General features: G+C 52.4%; 6 protein-coding genes and 3 non-coding genes across 9 annotated transcripts; 4 read left to right on the top strand and 5 right to left on the bottom strand.

Moving 5' to 3' along the window:
- Positions 1-510: 510 nt before the first annotated feature.
- Positions 511-2,292, top strand: BDP81DRAFT_309232 (plasma-membrane choline transporter-domain-containing protein; the record flags this gene model as incomplete). The annotated part of the gene is made up of 3 exons (XM_060583529.1): positions 511-828; positions 908-1,921; positions 1,975-2,292. 3 exons carry the CDS (start codon positions 511-513, stop codon positions 2,290-2,292), a joined length of 1,650 nt encoding a protein of 549 aa, XP_060450160.1.
- A 306-nt stretch (positions 2,293-2,598) lies between these two features.
- BDP81DRAFT_t33 lies at positions 2,599-2,704 on the bottom strand. The gene has a single exon. It is a non-coding gene; the product is annotated as a tRNA-Met (tRNA).
- Positions 2,705-2,806: 102 nt separating this feature from the next.
- Positions 2,807-2,918, bottom strand: BDP81DRAFT_t32. The gene has a single exon. It is a non-coding gene; the product is annotated as a tRNA-Arg (tRNA).
- Positions 2,919-3,259: 341 nt separating this feature from the next.
- BDP81DRAFT_415006 (uncharacterized protein) lies at positions 3,260-4,444 on the bottom strand. The gene is made up of 3 exons (XM_060589411.1): positions 4,037-4,444; positions 3,421-3,970; positions 3,260-3,356 (listed from the first exon to the last, which is right to left on the bottom strand). The coding sequence occupies exons 1-2, from the start codon at positions 4,218-4,220 to the stop codon at positions 3,672-3,674; spliced, it is 483 nt and encodes a 160-aa protein (XP_060450159.1). The 5' UTR covers positions 4,221-4,444; the 3' UTR covers positions 3,260-3,356; positions 3,421-3,671.
- A 3,660-nt stretch (positions 4,445-8,104) lies between these two features.
- BDP81DRAFT_402318 (uncharacterized protein) lies at positions 8,105-9,188 on the top strand (the record flags this gene model as incomplete). Its single annotated transcript, XM_060588841.1, has 2 exons — positions 8,105-8,702; positions 8,783-9,188. The coding sequence occupies exons 1-2, from the start codon at positions 8,275-8,277 to the stop codon at positions 9,186-9,188; spliced, it is 834 nt and encodes a 277-aa protein (XP_060450158.1). The 5' UTR covers positions 8,105-8,274.
- A 267-nt stretch (positions 9,189-9,455) lies between these two features.
- On the bottom strand, positions 9,456-11,114 carry BDP81DRAFT_308160 (kinase activator; the record flags this gene model as incomplete). Its single annotated transcript, XM_060583427.1, has 2 exons — positions 9,456-10,466; positions 10,548-11,114. 2 exons carry the CDS (start codon positions 11,112-11,114, stop codon positions 9,456-9,458), a joined length of 1,578 nt encoding a protein of 525 aa, XP_060450157.1.
- Positions 11,115-12,604: 1,490 nt separating this feature from the next.
- On the top strand, positions 12,605-13,560 carry BDP81DRAFT_309052 (uncharacterized protein; the record flags this gene model as incomplete). Its single annotated transcript, XM_060583517.1, has 2 exons — positions 12,605-13,321; positions 13,387-13,560. The coding sequence occupies 2 exons, from the start codon at positions 12,605-12,607 to the stop codon at positions 13,558-13,560; spliced, it is 891 nt and encodes a 296-aa protein (XP_060450156.1).
- A 1,356-nt stretch (positions 13,561-14,916) lies between these two features.
- Positions 14,917-17,393, top strand: BDP81DRAFT_308152 (glycosyl hydrolase family 3 N terminal domain-containing protein; the record flags this gene model as incomplete). Its single annotated transcript, XM_060583426.1, has 4 exons — positions 14,917-15,043; positions 15,110-15,835; positions 15,896-16,627; positions 16,681-17,393. 4 exons carry the CDS (start codon positions 14,917-14,919, stop codon positions 17,391-17,393), a joined length of 2,298 nt encoding a protein of 765 aa, XP_060450155.1.
- Positions 17,394-17,897: 504 nt separating this feature from the next.
- Positions 17,898-17,980, bottom strand: BDP81DRAFT_t31. The gene has a single exon. It is a non-coding gene; the product is annotated as a tRNA-Gly (tRNA).
- Positions 17,981-19,151: the final 1,171 nt, after the last annotated feature.

Below are 19,151 nucleotides of genomic sequence, written 5' to 3'. Positions count from 1 at the left end.
CTTACTTTATGGATTCCAGTTGGGGCCTTTTGGGTTTGGGGGTTTCAACTTTCTGGTGGTGTTTTTGCAAGGTGCAATGATGGTTTGATCCAGGGCAGGCCCGGTAGGAGGCCCTTGGGAAACTAACTGATTTCAGGTTCTATCCGTACCTTGGTGTTCCTGCTTGCGCTACGCCAGTGAACAGTCCGAGCAAAGTGCGCATACCGACAGGCACAAGGTACAGAGAGGGAGATGGGCAGAAAGAGGGGACCAAAAAGAGCGGCCTGCGGTGGCTGCTCCTCCCGTTATTAGTCGATCCAATAGCTCCGTCATTGAAATCATTCCAACCACACCTGAGACTGAGACCCCGTCTATTTCCTGCGGTGCTGTGTTTTGTTTTCTTTCCACCTACCTTACCTCACATCGCCAAGAGCTTGCTTCCCGGACAGCAATCACCACATCGCTCGTCAATCATCCATCCGGACAGACCTTTCACGATCGACATACGAGGTCAACCGCATCGTCGAAGTAATGTCGCAACCTTACGGCGAGTCTGCTGGCTACTACGGTGGCCAGCAGCAACAACAGCAGCCTCCATACGATCCTAAACATACTCAGCAGTACAGCAACGGATACCAGCAAGACTACAACCAGCAACAAAACTACCAGCAGGGCGGGTATCAGCAAGGCTACCCCCCTCCGCCGCCCCCTCAGCAGGGTTTCGACAATGGGGGCAATGGCTACGGATACAATGCGCCGCCCCAGGGCTACGATCCCGAGAAGTACACCTTTGAGGAGGCTTTCAAGATTGAGAAGCCCAAGTGGAATGATCTCTGGGCTGCCATTCTGGTAAGATACATCCTGTCGCGGCGACACATCCAACATCGCGTCAATGGGATGGACTTCAATCGCTAACAATCGTGCGCAGTTCCTCGCCGTTTTCCTTGGCTTCGCTGCCGTATCAGGCCTGACGATATCCGGTTACTCTGCGACCAAGGGCCTCAACGGCGGTGGAATCTACGACGGCGGCAACACCTTCGGCCTGAGTACAAACACCATCGTCCTCTTCGCCTTCGTTCTCGCCGTCGCAATCGTCCTAAGCTATGGCTACGTCTGGATGGCGCGTCTGTTTCCCAAGGCCTTTATCTGGGTCACGGGCATCCTCAACATCGTTTTCGCCCTCGTCACCGCAATCTACATGCTCTCACGCAAGTACTACTCGGGCGGCATCGTCTTCCTCATCTTTGGTGTCTTCCTCGTCTTCGCCTTCATCAGCTGGATCCCTCGCATCCCCTTCTCCGCTCTGATGCTCAAGACCTCCATCCAGGTTTCCAAGAAGTACGGTCACGTCTACCTCGTTTCCTTCCTCGGTGGCATGCTTGGCGCCGCATTTGCAGCTTGGTACTCCGTCACACTTGTGGCGACCTACTCCAAGTACCAGCCGTCGCAAAATAACCCTCAGTGTCGGAACGGCCAGTGTAGTCAGGGCAAGGTCATTGGACTGATCGTCTTCATCACGTTTGCCATGTACTGGATCTCTGAGGTGCTCAAGAACGTCATCCACGTCACCATCTCGGGCGTCTACGGATCGTGGTACTTCTGCGTCAACAACTTCCCCAAGGGAGCGACCCGCGGCGCGCTCAAGCGCTCTCTGACCTACAGCTTTGGCTCGATCAGCTTCGGCAGCTTGATCGTCGCCGTCATCAACCTCCTCCGCCATCTGTGCTCCGTTGCCAGACAGCAGTCAGCCGCTGACGGCAACATTGTTTCGTACGTGCTGTTCTGCATCCTGGGCTGCCTCATTTCCCTGCTCGACTGGGCCGTGACGTTCCTCAACCGATACGCCTTCTCGCACATTGCTCTCTACGGCAAGGCCTATATCCCCGCGGCCAAGGATACCTGGAAGATGATCAAGGATCGCGGCATCGATGCACTTGTCAACGTGAGTACCTCCCCACAGCCACACTGTCAAATAAGTAAACTAACACGTTCCAGGAATGCCTCATCGGCCCCGTGCTCTCCTTCGGCGCCACATTCATCGGCTACGCCTGCGCGTTCCTCGCCTACTTGTACATGGTCTTCACCAACCCCGCCTACAACCAGAGCGGCAACTATACCCCTGTTGTGGTCGCCTTCTCCTTCCTCATCGGCCTGCAGATCGCCAACGTCTTCACGACGCCCATCTCGAGTGGTATCGATACTATTTTCGTCGCTTCTGCGTGGGACCCCCAGGTCCTCATGCGTGATCACCCTCAGTTGTACGATGAGATGGTTCGCGTGTACCCTCAGGTTCAGCAGGCCATCCACGCTTAATGTGGAGCATAATAGGGTGTGGATGTGAGTGGAGAGAGGCTCTGAGAAGATGGTGCGAGAGACTGGATACCCCAAGAGAAGTGCAGTCCGTCCACTTGGACGACAAATTTAGTACTAATGAAATGTCATTTAATCAATACGTCTTCGTGTTGAGATTCTTTGCGCTGTGCGATAGAGTTTTTGTTTGTGACTGATTGGAGCAGAAACCACACTCAAACACCGACGACAACAGTCAGTCAGTCACTCATTCATGTCGGCAATCAACATGCAAAAAAGAAGTCCAACACAACGATCGACAAAAGATAATGTCCCTAGCAAGGCTCGAACTTGCGACCTTTGGATATCTCTAGATGATCTAGAGTCATATGTATTTGATATGAGACCAACGCTCTACCGACTGAGCCATAGAGACAACTGTTCATGTCTGCTTCCGACGGACAGGTGACAAAGAACGCTCGGGGTTGCGGGCACGGTGAAAAGAACTGTTCGGGGGACCCGGATGAGCAAAAGATTTTGACCAGCCTGGGGGTCGAACCCAGAATCTCCTGATTACACGAACTCTCAACCCTCGGGAAGAGGATTGAAGGGAGTCGTAGTCAGACGCCTTGCCATTGGGCCAACCGGCCTCGGAAGAGAAGAGCCAAGTGGAACTACTTAATGGAAAGCGTTTTGAGAGAGGAGTTCATGAAGGAGAGGAGATGGGTTTGCGGGGCTTTTGCCAGAAAGGATTAGCCTTGGGGAGCGAGAAAAATCTGTAGAGTTTTTTTCGGGCTTGGATGCAGATTTTTCACGATGGGGGCCGGCTGGTGTTGCGGTGGAAGGTGGATGCGGGGTGGCCGGGTTGGTGACGAGCGGATCGGAGGCGGGGGCCGGTCTTCTGTGGAAGGGGGGTTTTGGTGGGGGATGCGGGGCCGGGATGGCGTCCGTTTGAGAATGGATATGGTTCTGACAAGGAGCTAGAACGTACGGGAACCGATTGCTTCCAGGCTGGCTTGACCAAGAGACCTAGCATCATTCTAGGATCACAGCGGCGGTCAATAAGCACGACTTTTCACGCAGTTCAGGTAAGCATTTCAATCGAGTCCAAAGGTTCTTTCAATTTGGTCATCACTAATGCAGAGCTTGTAGCGCGTCCATCTCTAAACCAATTTCTTTCTATTTCCTGTCCTTCATCCGTCTCCCCTCTCTCTCGAGCCCTTCCATCTCTCGATTGTCACTCAGTCGTTCTCCCGGCTTCTCCAATTCAAGCGACATACCAAAACTGCCACGTCCGGTCCGTTGGTCATCGCACCAAGAGACGCTGACTTCCCTACCCTCCAGAGGGCATAGTACACCATCCGGTGCGACCTCCACGCGTCACCGACGCGGATTCTAGCAGCTTACCAGTCACTGTTGGCCATCTTGACATCTTCAGATGTCTCTCCCACTTGGGCGTTCTCGTGGAAGCACGGTTGGTGAGGGGCAATTCTCAATTGCTCGATTCTGCGATTGATTGATACTGTTTCTTCTGAATAGCGATTGAAATCCACAATTCCCCCTTCGTCCGATTCAATCGGCGGAGCATCAGTCATGATTACATCTTCGTCCTGCTGTCCATTCGACTCGTCGGCATCGCGCCGCTCGAAATCCACCACATAGTCTACACGAAATTCGTCGCCGACTGCGGTCACCGTCACCCCTTTCCCACTAAATCAGCCACGGCACCCATTCTCTAACGCTTTCACGGCACGAATGCCAAACTTACTATTCCTAGAACTTCCAGCGTCATTGGTTTCAATCTCCGCCCAGACGCCATACTCGCGGTGGACGAGGGACCAACCGCTCTCTCCCACGATCCCCACGGGCTGCGACTTCGCGACCTCGGCCACGAGACTAGCGGCCTTGCGCTGTAGCGCCTCGCTGTTCGAGACTGAGTGAGAAGAATCCATCGTGCCTTACCTGACGCGTCTCTTCCTGCGCGTTTTCTATTCGAACGAAGCTTGTCCCGGACACTGCTTGAACTCCAAGCTCGCGTAAAGTCAAATGAGAAAAGGAAAACCGCTGAGCACAAATGCACCGCTGCCTCGTCCTTCACTGTATGATGAACGTTTGAATGGCTGACAGCAGCGAATATGTGAATACCTTCAGTACCAACTGAAGAGTGTAAACAAAACAAAGCAAAACAAAAAATTGTTTTGAAAGATGAAAGGTTACCTACCTTTCTGACTGCCGTTAGGGGGGCCTTCGTCCCTTTAACTGATCCCATCAGTCTTACTCCGTATCGATCATTGGTTGTTCTCCAACCTTTCCATGTGGGCCCCCCCCACCTGGATAACAACCTGCTGAGGTCAGCAGAGTCCATCACTCTCGGTCGTCCCTCCCTCCATTCTTACCCCAAAAGTGACTAAGCACTTTTCTACCCCACAATCTAGGCCATCGCCCAGAATTGTCTATTAATAGGACGACTAACAACTTAGCTACGCTATTATTACCTGGGCCATGGGCCATCGTCTCTTAATAATAGATTATAGTCCGGCCTAAGGGCCGGGTTAATTAATAATAAGCGGCCTTTAACGACGAGGAATAAAGGGCTTTTAGCCCGTATAGCGAAGCGTAAGTTGTCATCGATCATCGTTATCATATTGTTGTCTATGTTGTGTGTTCTCCTTTCCAGATACAGCCAGGAATATCCCTCATTTAAGGCACCTAGATTCCTGCATTTTCATTAGTTAGTCTTACCCAGATTATTGTAGGTCCAGATTACTCGTTCTAGTCCGAGCATACCTGCCCAATTCCACTTCCGCACTTTAATATACCCCTTTAGATCATAGCTTCTATTTTCTTTACTACTATAATCCAGCTACTTCTATTTAAATAATCCTTTTACCTTCTTAGTTCCCTTTTAATATAGGCTTTTCAGAGAAGTTCAGTGTTACGGCCAGCTAGTTGTTACGGCCAGCTAGTCGTAGGGGTAGTTTGCAGAAGTTGAGGCTGCGGAACTGGTAACAGTAATCGTAGTCGGGGATAGCTTCAGGGAAGCTATGTCTGTCAATCGTAAGATAAGGTAAGGCTTCGGTGATCAATCGTAGTCTTGTCAAGGTAGTAGCTGAAAGCGGATGTTAATCCTGATACGAAGTTAATTGCTGAAGAAGCTATGGGAAGTCTGTCCTAGAGTCCGGCTCAAGTCCATCCTTATATACAAGTCCTGATTCTGAACATGTCCTTTGTGCTGGACAGTGTCCTTGTTTGGATATGTTGGATAGCTCATATCCTGGTTATCCAAGGATAGCTTGGATAACTCATATCCAACATATCCTTATCCTTATCTCTTATCTCTTATCATCACGTGACTTGTCCATAGTTCTTCCGTTCCGTGAGAGGGTGCCTAGTGTTCCTTGTCCTCTGCATACATGGTGCGCTGTAGCCACCGCGAACCTGCGGGGCAGAGCCTGCGGGGCAGACCTTGTTCTTGGTCATGCATGTTGGGTCGTAACACTAGTCGTAGAGGTAGTTTGCAGAAGTTGAGGCTGCGGAACTGGTAACAGTAATCGTAGTCGTGGAATAGTTTCAAGGAAACTATGTCTGTCAATCGTAAGGGTAGGTAAGGCTTCGGTGATCAATCGTAGTCTTGTCAAGGTAGTAGCTGAAAGCGGATGTTAATCCTGATACGAAGTTAATTGCTGAAGAAGCTATGGAAAGTCTGTCCTAGAGCCCAGCTCGAGTCCATCCTTATATACAAGTCCGATCTTAACTGAACAGTGCTGAACAGTCCCCTTTGTCTGGATATGTTGGATATGCCGAATATCCAACATATCCTTGACTCGGTTGGATATGTCGCATATCCAACATATCCTTATCCCTTATCATATCTCTTATCATCACGTGACTTATACCATAGTTCTTCCGTTCCTGGGGTTTCCCCAATGTTCCGTCCCGTCCTGCATATGTTAGATTAGCATAGACCATGTCGGCATAGCGCCCGGCACGTCCTTTTGTTACCAGACGTTAAATACATCATCATCATCATCATCATCCCGTCCTGCATATATGATGCGCCGTAGCCGCTAGGCGTCAGCGGGGCACGCCCTGGTCTCATGTTGGGTCGTAACATTCAGTTGGCGGACGAAGTCTTCGTATTTCTGTCTCAAGAGACTCTTTGTTAGTCTATCCACCATCATCTTAGCTGTTGGTATATATTTAACATTAATGTATCCTTTAGAGATAGACTATCTAAACTAGTAGTAGTATAAATCTACGTAGCGAAGCTTCGTTTATAGCTTAAGTAGCTCTGTCTTTACTAGTCTAATAGTCTAGGTATTGTCGTATTAGATTAATATTTTTAATAATTTTCCTCCTAGTGCTTTGATTAATTTACTAGCGAAGATTGCTTTCTTTCCTGCTCATAATAGAGCTAGTAACTTAGCTTTAGCTATAGAGGTTATAATAGTTATTTACTTGTTAGCCCTCTAGCCTATCATTCCTCTAGATAGCTTTATTATAAATACTTATAATAACTTACATGTTACGAGCTGGACAAGGCAACCAACTGTGGCACAAAGCAAAAGCTTCGATAATGATGACTCCGGCATCATTGTCCCTTGTTCTGCATTATATAGCTACGCGCCCACAGTGACAAGTTGCGGCGGGCGTAACATTACAGTCTATTAAGTTATCTATAAAGCTAGTATTTAAAGCGACCTTAAAGTTATCTATCTTCCTACTAAACTCTAATCTAAGGCCTGCGGTTTATTAAATATATTATAGAACTTTATTAGTAGCCTAGTAATACTTCTAGCTTGGGTTCTAGTTAAATCTGGCTAGTTTGTTTATTGCAAAAGCAAATACTGGTCTCGTTATAATAGTAACATATAGTAGTAATCCCACTTTGCGCTAGTAGGTTGTAATTAACTTGACCTTTGCCTAGTTACTATTTGCTACTAACTCCTTTTATAATATAAGGGTATATGTGTCACAGACCCGCTGTCCTAGACCCCAACCTTGAGGTTGGTGTTGAGTAATCCGGTGGCCGGGTTACGTAAGCCTGAGGCTGGATAAAACTCTGCATCCTGTATTCTGTCGCGCATGTCCAGAAACGTAGCTCCTTGACCTACGTCTTGTCAACAGAGCCTGTACCTGCTTAGAATAGAGCCTGCCCGTAGCAATAGATTGTCTGATCCGCCTGCCCAGCATCCACCTGCCAAACAACCTGCCTGCTACCGTGACACGTAGGTAGACTTAGTAAAATATAAAGGGAAGGCCCGAGATACTGTTGGCGGCTTTATAAATTTAAATCGATAACTACATTAATAATTAAAATCGTCGCCGATATTAGGCCTAGAATCTCCGGACCTGACATCTTCGTGTTAAGGCCGAGGTGGTTGTTAGAGGAAGTTTCTTCCCTTTGACCTTAGGAAATATCTCTGGAACTTAAGTTACTAAGGCCTGTACCTTTGAGGCGTAGTCTTGGGGCTGTGAGAAGATGACTGCGTGCATACCTACCTGGGTATCTTGTTAGACGAGATGATGGGATTAAGCAGGTTCCGTGGGTCAGATAGGCTTCATGGTAGGTCAGGCCTCGGACCACTTTCCCATTGCGAACGGAAGGTCAGCATGATGCAAGCCGCCTGATGTGGGCAGTCCAAAAGCTGAAATCAAATATGGCTCTGGAACACGGCCAACTCAGAGCCTGCCTCTTTATTGAATGCGAGGTCAGCAGCCACGGGAAGAACGAGGCGGAAAGCCCCGATTCCTTTGAGAATACTCTTACAATCAACTCGCGCCAGTTAAACCAGGCTTATGGGGTGGGCTCCGGTTGTCGGAAAGACAGGCAGTTGGCTTTGCTAAGACGCCCTGTGCTATATGCATAATAAGTATAAAGCAACGATGTCTTTAGTGAAAGATATCGCTCCCATTGGAATATAAACATCAAGACCCTGAAAATCATTTTATTTCCAATTTAAATCTCCATCTATATCCGCTATAAGTGATACGGCCGAGTGCAACATGGCTGCGATCGAAGCTACCAAAGAAGAAGCAATCGACAGGATTGGCGATGCCTTCCCTCGCTTCCAAAGAATATCGCGAATCGAGAGCACTCTGAAAGACACCGAAGACCTACCCAAGGCTTTCCCAGTAGTCGCAAAGAAACTCCCCCTCCTGCCCAAGATCTTCACCTCCATTAACTCCCACCGGCAGGGGATCGAAGACACAACGGAAACAGCCAAAGACCTAGAGGCCTTCCACAAAATTAAACAATCCACAGATGTGGGCAGTACACACTGCTCATCTGGAACAACGAGGCAAGCAATGAGGCAATACGACTGGTATTGTGGGTTGGTTGGTGATGTTGTGGTGAAGGTGGCTGCGGTGGGCTGGATCAACCAGGAAGTGGATCGGGCAGCTGGTGCCTGGGGCACCAGCCACTGCCTCAGGTATCCACAGTCCCACAACAGAAACATGCGAGTCTCGCAAAGACCATCGAGTCTATGTTCAAGGCAGTTAATAAAGAAAGCGGCACCGCGCAAAAGACGGCTCGCTACGTGGCCCTGGTGGAGCAAAATGACGGACAGGGTCTGGAGAAGCTGATGGAAGACATGTTGAACCAGATGATTGATGTCGCGAAACCAACGTTTGTGGCCGAAGAGCTTGTGATCGAGTTGAATGAGGCGCTGGCTGAGGTAAAGAAGCTCCCGAGATCGTTGGCGAAGAAGCAGGGGGGGGGGTCGATTGTGCTGAACAATTATGGTGATGGAGTTCAGTTCCAGCATAGCGGAACGGGGTCTCAGAATCACAGCACTGGAGGTTTGATGGTCACCGGCCAGAACTCATGGCGCAACATACAATCATGGGAAAGTCTGAGGGCTTGGCGAGACGAGGGATCAGAAGAGCACGCGTGCGACATAAGGATGAGGAGGTAAGTTGCCGGAGCCGTGATGGTCATTGTGCCTACGGTACGGATAAGATACTTCGCTTCATACAAGACCGAAGGAGATAAATGCTCAGCTAGATAATAACCAAAAACAGACTTTGCCGCCGTCCAAACCGTGGAAACCGTATCCCTTGCCTATCTGGAGGCTACCGTCTTTACCCTGCCATGAACGCCAATGAAACCATATCCCGCGGAAACCCTTCCACTCAAACAATCTAAATCAACACAGGAGCCAATCTGAAAGACTGCAACGCTCCTACCGCTGCTGGCTCCGCTCCAGTCGATCCCGGGCCGCGTCCACGACGCTCCGGTCCAGTGCCGGGGTGCTTCTCTGCCCGCCTGACACGTTATCCTCGGCGGTGCCGTCGTCAACCGCGACGAGTTCCCACCTCTTCATCCCGCCATCCATGCCCGGCCACAGATCCGTTGGGATGAATTCGCCAATGTCCTGGCGAAATCCTTCGCGCTCCCGCCGATCGTTCTCGACGAGCTTATCAACGCTGTCCATCGCCTTCTTCCAAATGTTTGTAATCTTGTCCTCCACCATGCGGCGCCGCTCAACCTCAAGGATCAAGTTGTCATACGCGCCCGCGTACTTTTCATAAAAGTCTCTGAGGTCGTCCATCTCGCCGAGCTTGGTGTAGATAGTGTACCTCTCATCCTCCCATCGCTGGAGAAACTCGGCCTCGCTCGCAATGTAACTGGCCATGCGACCGCCCATCTCTTCCAGCGCGGCGAACCCTTGCAAGGTGTCGAGGAACGCCACCTTGATCTGTCCTGTCTGTCCAGTCATCGCCGAAAAGTCCTCTTCCATGGCCTGCAGCCTCTCGCTGATCTCCTGGATGACGCCCTCGACCTCTGATGCATCACTGACCACAATGTCTAGCATGTCCGCCCGATCTTGCGTCGTTATCGGTTCGAGGTCGGGCATGTGCGACTCCTGATCGGCGATGACGCCGGATAACGAGACGCCATCGCCGCCTTGTGACTGCGTCACCTCTGCCGCCCTACGACGAGCAAGAGCCGCGCCGCCCTCCGTCGTCCGCACTGCTGTGACGCAGAGGTCAAAGTGCTTTGTCAAGGACGTCAAGAGCTGGGCCATGGAGTGTGAGTTGTCTACGAGAGAACCGAGCAGCTCGGGTATCGGATCGTATTGCGACGAGTCGGAGGGCGTTCGGGGTAGGGGTGTTGCCGTCATCGTTTTCTTGAGCGCTCGCAGGTCGTCGTCGAAGCGAAGCAGATCGCCGTCAAAGGATGTCTGGATGGCCTGTAGAAAGATGGTCTTGTCAGTCGCCTAGGCTATTGTGGATGGCGTGGGAGGGTCAGAGTAATTAAAATTCGTGCGCACCTGGAGCTCGCCGAGGCTCTGCTTCAGAGCCTCGACCATGACGTGGACGCTCTTTTCGTCCACGAAATCCATCAGATTGCGGCGCTCTTCGCCTGGCGGCCGGAACACAGCTTCCACAGTTGTGTTCTTGAGCATGGCCATGGTCTCCTGAAGCTTCTCGTTGGTTGCATCCATGGTCTTGACCAGGTGCTTGAAGTCGCGCTTGCCAGCATCGTAGGTTCTCTTGAGACCACGACGGACCTTCATCAAGAGCGCCAGCTGCTCGGAGATGGCTCGTCGCAGGAACTGGGTCTCGGCATGTAATACAACAGCCTCCTCATGGGCCTGGCGTGCATCGGTCGCGATTTCGTTTGCTCGCAAGACGGCCGTCATTGACGAGAGCGAGCGTTTGGCGGCGAGCAAGAGTTCCACCAATGTCTCAACCGGCACATGGTCGGCAGCGGCGGAGGCTGATGTGGAGGGTGCATCACGGCGGTCTCTGGAATGTGAAAGGGACGTGGAGTCTCGGCCGGCAGAGGTGGACGAGGCTGGGCTCCGGCTAGACCTGTGCGACGGGGAATTGGCCATGTTGAATGGGGGGAGAAAGAGAGGAAGTGCTTCACGACAAAAGGTCAAGAGTTGGAGCGATTCATATTTAAGTGGAAAGGAATAGGATTAAGACGATGATGGGAAGAGAACAGCCAAGATGCGAAGCGAAGGTAAGGAAGGGCAGGATGAAGATGTAAAAAGGAACAAGGTACGGATAGAGAGAGGACAGGAAGACGGTTGGGATGGGACGGGACGGGATAGGACAGGACAGGATGGGATGGTGTAGGCGACGGGGATGATGTCGCGATAAGGTTGGAGCTTCGGCCAGGTGTGTTATCCTTATCGGACTGGCTTATCTCACCAACCTCATCGGGGCGCCTGCGCCTGCACTGTGAGCCTGTGAGGACCTCTGTGGCTGCTCCTGCACCTGTACGGGTACTTCGTACTGCTGTTGGCCGGTCGCGGTGCAGCCTTATGTCACACAGGCCATCAGAGTGGAGACCTCCCCCTGGAACCACAGTCTCTTGACAGTTGTGATTGGCTGTGACTCACCGTAGTGGATCTGTCTGCCTGGGGAGCTCCCAGTAGCTCCTTCTCCAGCGGTCTTCAGCGCCAATCCAAGCAGGAGCGATCCAGATGATCTCACACCTGCCCGGGCACTTCCATTGATCATCGCTGCGTCCGGAAGACATCTGGGACATGGAACATCCACTGCTCACCTTCGAATGTCACCAATGACCTTGGAACCATGGAAGCCAACGTCACAGTGGTTCATCCTCCCACCACAGCTCAATGTTCTAGAACAGCTAGAAGAGGGGCTGGACCATGCCGGAGCTGTCGACTGAAACAGCCTTTTCCACCAACATCCGATGAAACCGGACGCTCTCTGACACTTGTATCAATTCCAGTCCAACGTAAAGCCAGTAACGACGACGACCGAAGCTGACGTTGATAGTTCCGAGCTCTACGGGAAGCTGGAATCTCCGTCATACCGATCCTTTCCTTGACTCTGGCAGCTGTGGACAACGATCCAATGGCTTGCTTTAATCTTCGGAAGCTACCCGGCGTTGCTCCATGGCGCATCAATCGTGTTTGAGCTCAGCTGTCCTTTGTGCACAAAGTTTCAAACCTAATGCGGCTTTGGATTGCCGTCACTTTGAATTCCTGTCGTCCGAAGCAGCAAAGCAGAAGCGCTATCAAGACTCCTCGACGCAATTGACTCTCTTTTTGACCACTGGCAGTTGACATGATGCTCGCCTCATCGTCGACACGATGAACACCAGGCTCAGCCATGAGGCCAGCGTACTATCCAGCCACATGTGGCTCGTCCTCAACATCTCCGGACCGCGGCATCGTCGGCCCGCAGGTTTGAGACAGGCACATCCTAGCGATGACTCGCCTTCGATGAGCCGTGGCCGGGCAACAAATCTGCCACGAAACACGTGTATTGTTGTACCACAGCAAGGATAACTTCACGCGATACTGATCTTTTCGCTGCGCAGTCAGCTATCGGACATTCAATGTTCTCCATGGCCCCGAAACCACCGGCCCCGTCCCTTTCGCACCTCATCTCGTCTTACCCGATCTTGTCCATACTCGCGGAATATGTTTCAGCCCTGGACCTCCTTCACCTAGCTCAGACGAACCATAACCACCACGTGCACATCCTCGGCTCCCGTACCATATTTGAAAAGCTGAGAAGCCTCTGTCTCTGCGATGGCCGCGGCTTGATACAACGCCAAACATTCAGCGGACGCTACTGTCCAAACTACTGGACTCTCTTCTGCGGCCTCTCTCCCATGGTCGTCGGGGACGAGGAAATCGAAGTCAAGCTGTACAACGTCAAATGCGACGAAGCTGGAGCTCTACCCTGCCGGAGATGCGGAATCAACATTTGTGAAGAGTGCAGATACTACGATCGGCTTCTGTCCGTGGAGGAAAGCTATGTCGAGCCGCGCTACAACTGGCGCCCTCTCAACATCATGTGTCTTTGCCGCGATTGCGACTCCGAGCTTGAAGGCGATATTCAGGGCAAACAGCTCAGCGACACATGCGATTGTAACCTATGCCTGAGATGGCTTTGTACCAAGTGTGAAGACGACCAGAGAGAAGAGACCACGGCGTATCACGACACGCGAACGAAAGAAGCGTCGGGCCAAAATAACGTGCTTAACGCCCATGAAGAATGGGGTCCAGACGAAACCTCCGAAACCAAACAAATTGAAATCTATGGCAAATGGCGTAGTGTGCGTTTCTGCCACGTCAAAGATCTGGAGGCTTACTTGACAACTGCTAATCATTCTTCTACCAGTTCTATTGCCCTTGTGGTGCCAGCGTTGCTCAAGAGACCGTCCCCCGATGCACATGGTGCAAGCATCGAGTTAAAGGCCAGGACGAATGGTTGAACGAAAGAAACCAGCTTGCCCGACTTGATAAGCCGGGAGGTTCTTTCTATGTATGCTCAAGTCCGAAATTTGAGGCTTGAAAATACCTGCTTATGATTTCTATAGAACCCAGATTACCCGCCCTTCGTCATGGATGCAAGCTACAACTATCCCACTCCTTATCCCAGGCTGGGGTACCATCGGCCCGGAGACACAATCCCGTGACGACTCTCATCTCTCAACCGAGGCTCTTCTACGGCTAGAGCTCACTGCTCGAGATAATCATGCCTGACGCCCTATTGTGGCTGCGACCTTGTCATTGTTGGCCAACAATGGCAGAGTCTCGAGAGACATGACCGGGGAGTCATCGCTTCAGACAACACGCCATTTGGGCAAGCCATCAGGGAATCACACCTCTGCTCCATCTGCAAATGGCCAGGACCAATCGCACAGGCTCGCTTATACGTCTTTCTCGCAACTCGTCGTGAGTCGGACGTGTTTGCAACCGGTGATTCTCCGATGGGTGCCACCGCGCGGCGTTCATCGACGATGATGGGCGAGCATTGGGTGAATCAGGACTTACAAACCGACCTCGGACAAGACTTGGACAAGCTCATTGCCGAAGAATTTCCCGTCCCGGGACTCGAACCAACCCAGAAGTGGAATTCGACCAGTCCCAATCTTACGACGTTCCCCGCATTCGCCCACATGCCGGCATCGCATCGCGCTGGAGATGCGGAGGTGGCATGGGAATACTCTCCGGTATTGCAACCCTATGATACCTGCCATCCAAAACAACCCTGGTCTTCCGATCTCTCCATTCTCCATTCCCCACGATTTCCCCGCGCGCAGAAGAAAATACCGCCGAAGAGCCTCCAGGCTGCATGGGATATCTCCAGACGAAATACTCGCAGCCTGGCTTTGCATCCTTAGCTGGTTGGACCTGCGATGGGACTACCAAAACTAGGCAAACTAGCCACCAACGGCCATCCACACCCTTCTCCCCCGCACCGTTGAAAGATGGCACCAACGACGTGGACCGACATGGGGGTTCTCCCGACTTGGGGCGACATGGGGTTTCCCCACAGACTACTACCGTAAAAAGCTTGCCCAAGCGGCCGGCGTCGCATCGTTGATGAGATCATCATTGGGCCTTTTTGCTGCTGGAAGACGGATTCCGAGTGGAGGTGGATCTGGCTGCGGTGAAAGGTTGGATGTGATCATGGGAACACCGTCGACTAGGGAGAAGGGCCGACGGCGTGCACACTACTGCGCAGCGGTGCCGGGGACTAGATGTCGGCCGTCGACGTATCTCAGTCCGAGGAGACTGGAGAGATGACGCGAGAAGGGGACGACGGGAGGGAAAAGGTTCTTAAGTGGCTGGACATCCTGCGGACCGTGATGACGGAGAAGAGAGTCTGCAAGCTCAAGTCGTGCTCCTCAATTGGGTTTTCAACATGGTCAACAACTTGATTCCAACGTTGGCAGTGGCCTTTGCCGGCCTCACGCTCTGCGCAGCTCAAGATAGCTATACCAATGAGACAGATCCTTACTATGGACAGAGTCCAGCCGTCTACCCCACGCGTCAGTACCTACCTCTCTCTTGACGTGACTCATACCAGGACAAGATCCTAACCGAGATTCCTGTAGCTGTGGGAAACGGAACGACAAACGAGAAATGGGCCACAGCATACCAGCGCGCCAAGTCCCTGGCCGCCCAAATGACCGTCGAGGAGCTCGCAAACTTCACCCACGGCTGGGATGGTCTCTGCACCGGCAACACGGGCTCCGTGCCCCGCCTTGGCATCGAGCCTATCTGCCTTCAAGACGGCCCGGACGGCGTTCGCGCTCAAGAGTTCGTCTCGGCTTTTCCCTCTGGCATCCACCTCGGCGCCACGTGGGACCGGAACCTCTCGTATGCCTACGGCGAGGCCCTGGGCGCCGAGTTCCGCGGTAAGGGCATCAATGTCGGTCTGGGACCCGTAGGTGGACCGCTGGGTCGTATCGCGCGTGGCGGCCGGAACTGGGAGGGTCTGAGTAATGATCCGTACCTGTCATCTGTTGGCGTCGGTGATATCACCAAGGGGATGCAGGATGCTGGTACGATTGCGTGCCCGAAGCATTGGATCCTCAATGAGCAAGAGTACCGAAGGAACCCTAGCATTGAGGATGGCGAGGCCGGGTCGTCGAATGTTGATGACAGGACACTGCACGAGCTCTATGTTTTCCCTTTCATGGATGCGTTGAAGGAGGGCGCTGCGTCAGTCATGTGTTCGTACAACCGCGCCAACAACTCGTACGGCTGCCAGAACTCGTACCTACTTAATGGAGTCCTCAAGACCGAACTCGGGTTTGAAGGTTTCGTTGTCAGCGATTGTAAGTTTCTCTTCCCTTCTATACCCAGGCCTCCGTCAACTTTGCTTACAATTACTTCAGGGGGCGCACAACACGCCGGCGTGGCAACAGCCAACGCTGGCCTCGATCTCATAATGCCAAACGAAGCCTTCTGGGGTGCATCCCTCGTCGAGGCAGTCAATAACGGCAGCGTTACTCGCGAGCGCGTCGAGGACATGACTACGAGGATCCTCGCGGCCTGGTACTACATCGGCCAGGACGGCGACGACTACCCCGCCGTCGGCGCTTACTCGAACCTCCAGAAACACGCACCAGTAGACGTACAGAACGGGCACAAGGCAATCATCCGCGAGATTGGCGCTGCCGGTACTGTGCTGGTGAAGAACGTCAATAGCACGCTTCCATTCAAGAGTCCCAAGTTCTTGACGATCTACGGGTACGATGCTAGCTTGCCGCCTACGCCATGGGGAAGCACGAGTTATGGCCCGTCGTGGGGCACCGTTTTGGCGGATACGTTCAACGGGACGCTGCTTTCTGGTGGTGGCTCCGGAACGACGACGCCTCCTTATGTTATTACTCCTTTCCAGGCTATCCAGGATCGCGTTATCGCCGACGGCGGAGTGGTCAAGTGGGACTTTTACTCTGAGAACCCGCAGCCTAACTACGTCAACTCGGAGGCGTGCCTCGTCTTCATCAACGCGTGGGCTTCGGAGGGATATGACCGCCTGAGCCTGACGGACGAGTTCAGCGATAACCTGGTCAACAACGTCGCTGCCAACTGCTCCAACACGGTTGTCGTGCTTCACTCTGCCGGTAAGTCTATCGAAGTCTCCATGATGTCGCACTCACTAACACAACCGATGTAGGAACCCGTGTTGTCGAAGCCTGGGCAGACCACCCCAACGTAACAGCAATCCTCTTCGCCGGCCTCCCCGGCCAGGAATCAGGCAACTCCCTCGTCGATATCCTCTACGGCGACGTCAACCCCAGCGGCAGGCTCCCCTACACTGTCGCCCGCGCCGAGTCAGACTACGGCACCCTCCTCAACTCGACCGTCGAAGCGGGTCCCTTCCCGCAGGACGATTTCACGGAGGGCTTGTTCATCGATTACCGCGCCTTCGATCGCGATGGTGTCTCGCCCCGGTATGAATTCGGGTTCGGGCTTTCGTATACTACCTTTGGCTACTCCTCCCTCTCGGCGAGTCCCGCGTCGGGCGTGAGCGCGGGTATCCCCGATCCGAGTGTTGCCATCGTGCAGGGCGGACACCCCGCCCTCTGGGAGGAGGTTGTCTCCGTCAGCGTGACGGTGCAGAACACGGGCGGTGCGGCTGGCCACGAGGTCGCCCAGCTGTATGTCGGTATTCCCGTCGATGGCACGCCTGCGAAGCAATTGAGAGGATTCGAGAGGGTATATGTTGAGGCGGGCGGGAGCGCGACGGTGGAGTTTGCACTGACGAGAAGAGATTTGAGCTTTTGGGATGTGAGCGCGCAGCAGTGGCGGTTGAGCGAGGGTGAGTATGGGGTTTGGGTTGGAGCGAGTAGTCGGGATTTGAGGGTGAATGGGACGTTTACTATCTAGGGGAAGGATTAATGTGTTGCTGGGTGGTTGCTGGTTGCTTCAACGGAATCAGAGTACATAGTGAGGCCATACAAGATAGTTGTAATGATGATGATGATGATCAGCATGAATGCGTGTTTCGATTGAGCACCAGCGCTATCAAGTTCAAAATGTCCATCATGAAAAACGTTCTCCAGAAGCAAGAAATGTCCAAAGTGACATAACAGACCTTTTGTAGAAATCGTCCAACAAGAAAAAAAGACGAGAAATTAGACTTTGTGCGTGCCATCCATCATCCATGAACATTCGAGGTGCCATCCTCAAGTCGCAGCATCGCAAGCCTTCCTCGAAAAGCGTCACCCGAACTCTACATCAGCCCAGCCTACCATACAATTTCACAGCTTTCCACGCGACAAAAAAAAAAGAAGAAAAAAAAAGAGAAATGCACAGAACGACCTCTGCTGCATTGGAAAAGTAAAAGTGTGATTACAAATTATGGAAAACACAAAAGGATAACCAGCGTTATGCATCCGCCGGTAATCGAAACCGGGTCCCTTGCTGATCCGAGGAATGGAAGGCAAGGATGATAACCACTACACTACAGATGCTGGTTGATGCAAGTTTAACGAGTCTAGGTCGTACTTGTAGGGTCAGGCTGCTAGTGCCAGCCCCGTTGGAGCTGGGGCTTCGAAGCGGGAACCGCGGAGGCCCGAGTGGCCAATGGGCGCGCTCAATCGAGCTCCCGTCCTGTCTCCTGCCTTCCTGTCACCAACGAGCTTCTCGGAGGAATTGTTCCTAAGAAAACCTGGCCAAGGAACATCAGCGCCTCAGCGCCGGTCGAAAAACGCATCGAAATCATTGTTTCCTCCTCAGTCGACAGTACACCAGCGGCGAAGAAAGATGCACTTGTGCTGCGCGGCTTAGGCTTCGGCGTATTAAGCTTATTCACGGCACCGCCCCACGAATCCTCCCCTCTACCTTACCTCTAACTTGATTCGGCAACCATGTCGTCTCGAAGAAGCGCAGACTGGTGGTGATGTTGAGGAGTGCGAGGACCTCGCAACATATTGCATCAAGTTCGATTGCCACGACCACCTCAAGTGCATTCTAATTGCCCGACGAGAATCCAGTCTGTGTTGTCGGTTGACTGGCAACGGTGAAAGGATCCGAGGCTGGAAAGTCAGTGCGAGGTCGTGACAACGTGGTTGGGACTGGGAGCTGGTCGATCTTGTCCGACCTCTACGGAGTACCACGTCGACGAGCAAGGACTGTCGATCTTTTGACGAGCGATTCAGTGCTGCATTCGCACGTGGACAGCAAGATGGGTATCGATCCCGCTCTGGCGAATGCTCCTATCTTTGTTGTCTCTTCTAGCCCATGGGGTCTCGGAAGTATCCATGGTGGACACAGATAGGTTTGAAAGGGAGCAACAGCTAGGAAGAAGCAGAGTTCAGGGAGCAGGGAAGACACGCCAATCGCTGGAACGAGACTGGCTTTATCCATTAATTGGGGATTGCGACGACCACATCTTCAAACTTTCACATTGAGCATGCTTCTCTCCTTGAAAAGCAGACGCTTTGATAGAATCGCCAATGGGCATTGACACCAGATGCGATAGAAAGGGGCCGGTTGAGATACTCTCGACAATAGTCGCTGCTCGACAACAGATCCGGAATGACAAGCTCGAGCCGCTAAGCCTCCCGCCGGCTGAAGAGCTTCTGCGCCAACTCCGTCATATTGACTCTTCGGTAGTCGCCCTGTCAGTCCTAGAACGTACCT

This window comes from Colletotrichum phormii (assembly GCF_030913505.1).
Source record: "Colletotrichum phormii strain CBS 102054 chromosome Unknown BDP81scaffold_2, whole genome shotgun sequence".
NCBI lineage: Eukaryota > Fungi > Ascomycota > Sordariomycetes > Glomerellales > Glomerellaceae > Colletotrichum > Colletotrichum phormii.
This window is presented reverse-complemented; position numbering and strand designations above follow the sequence as displayed.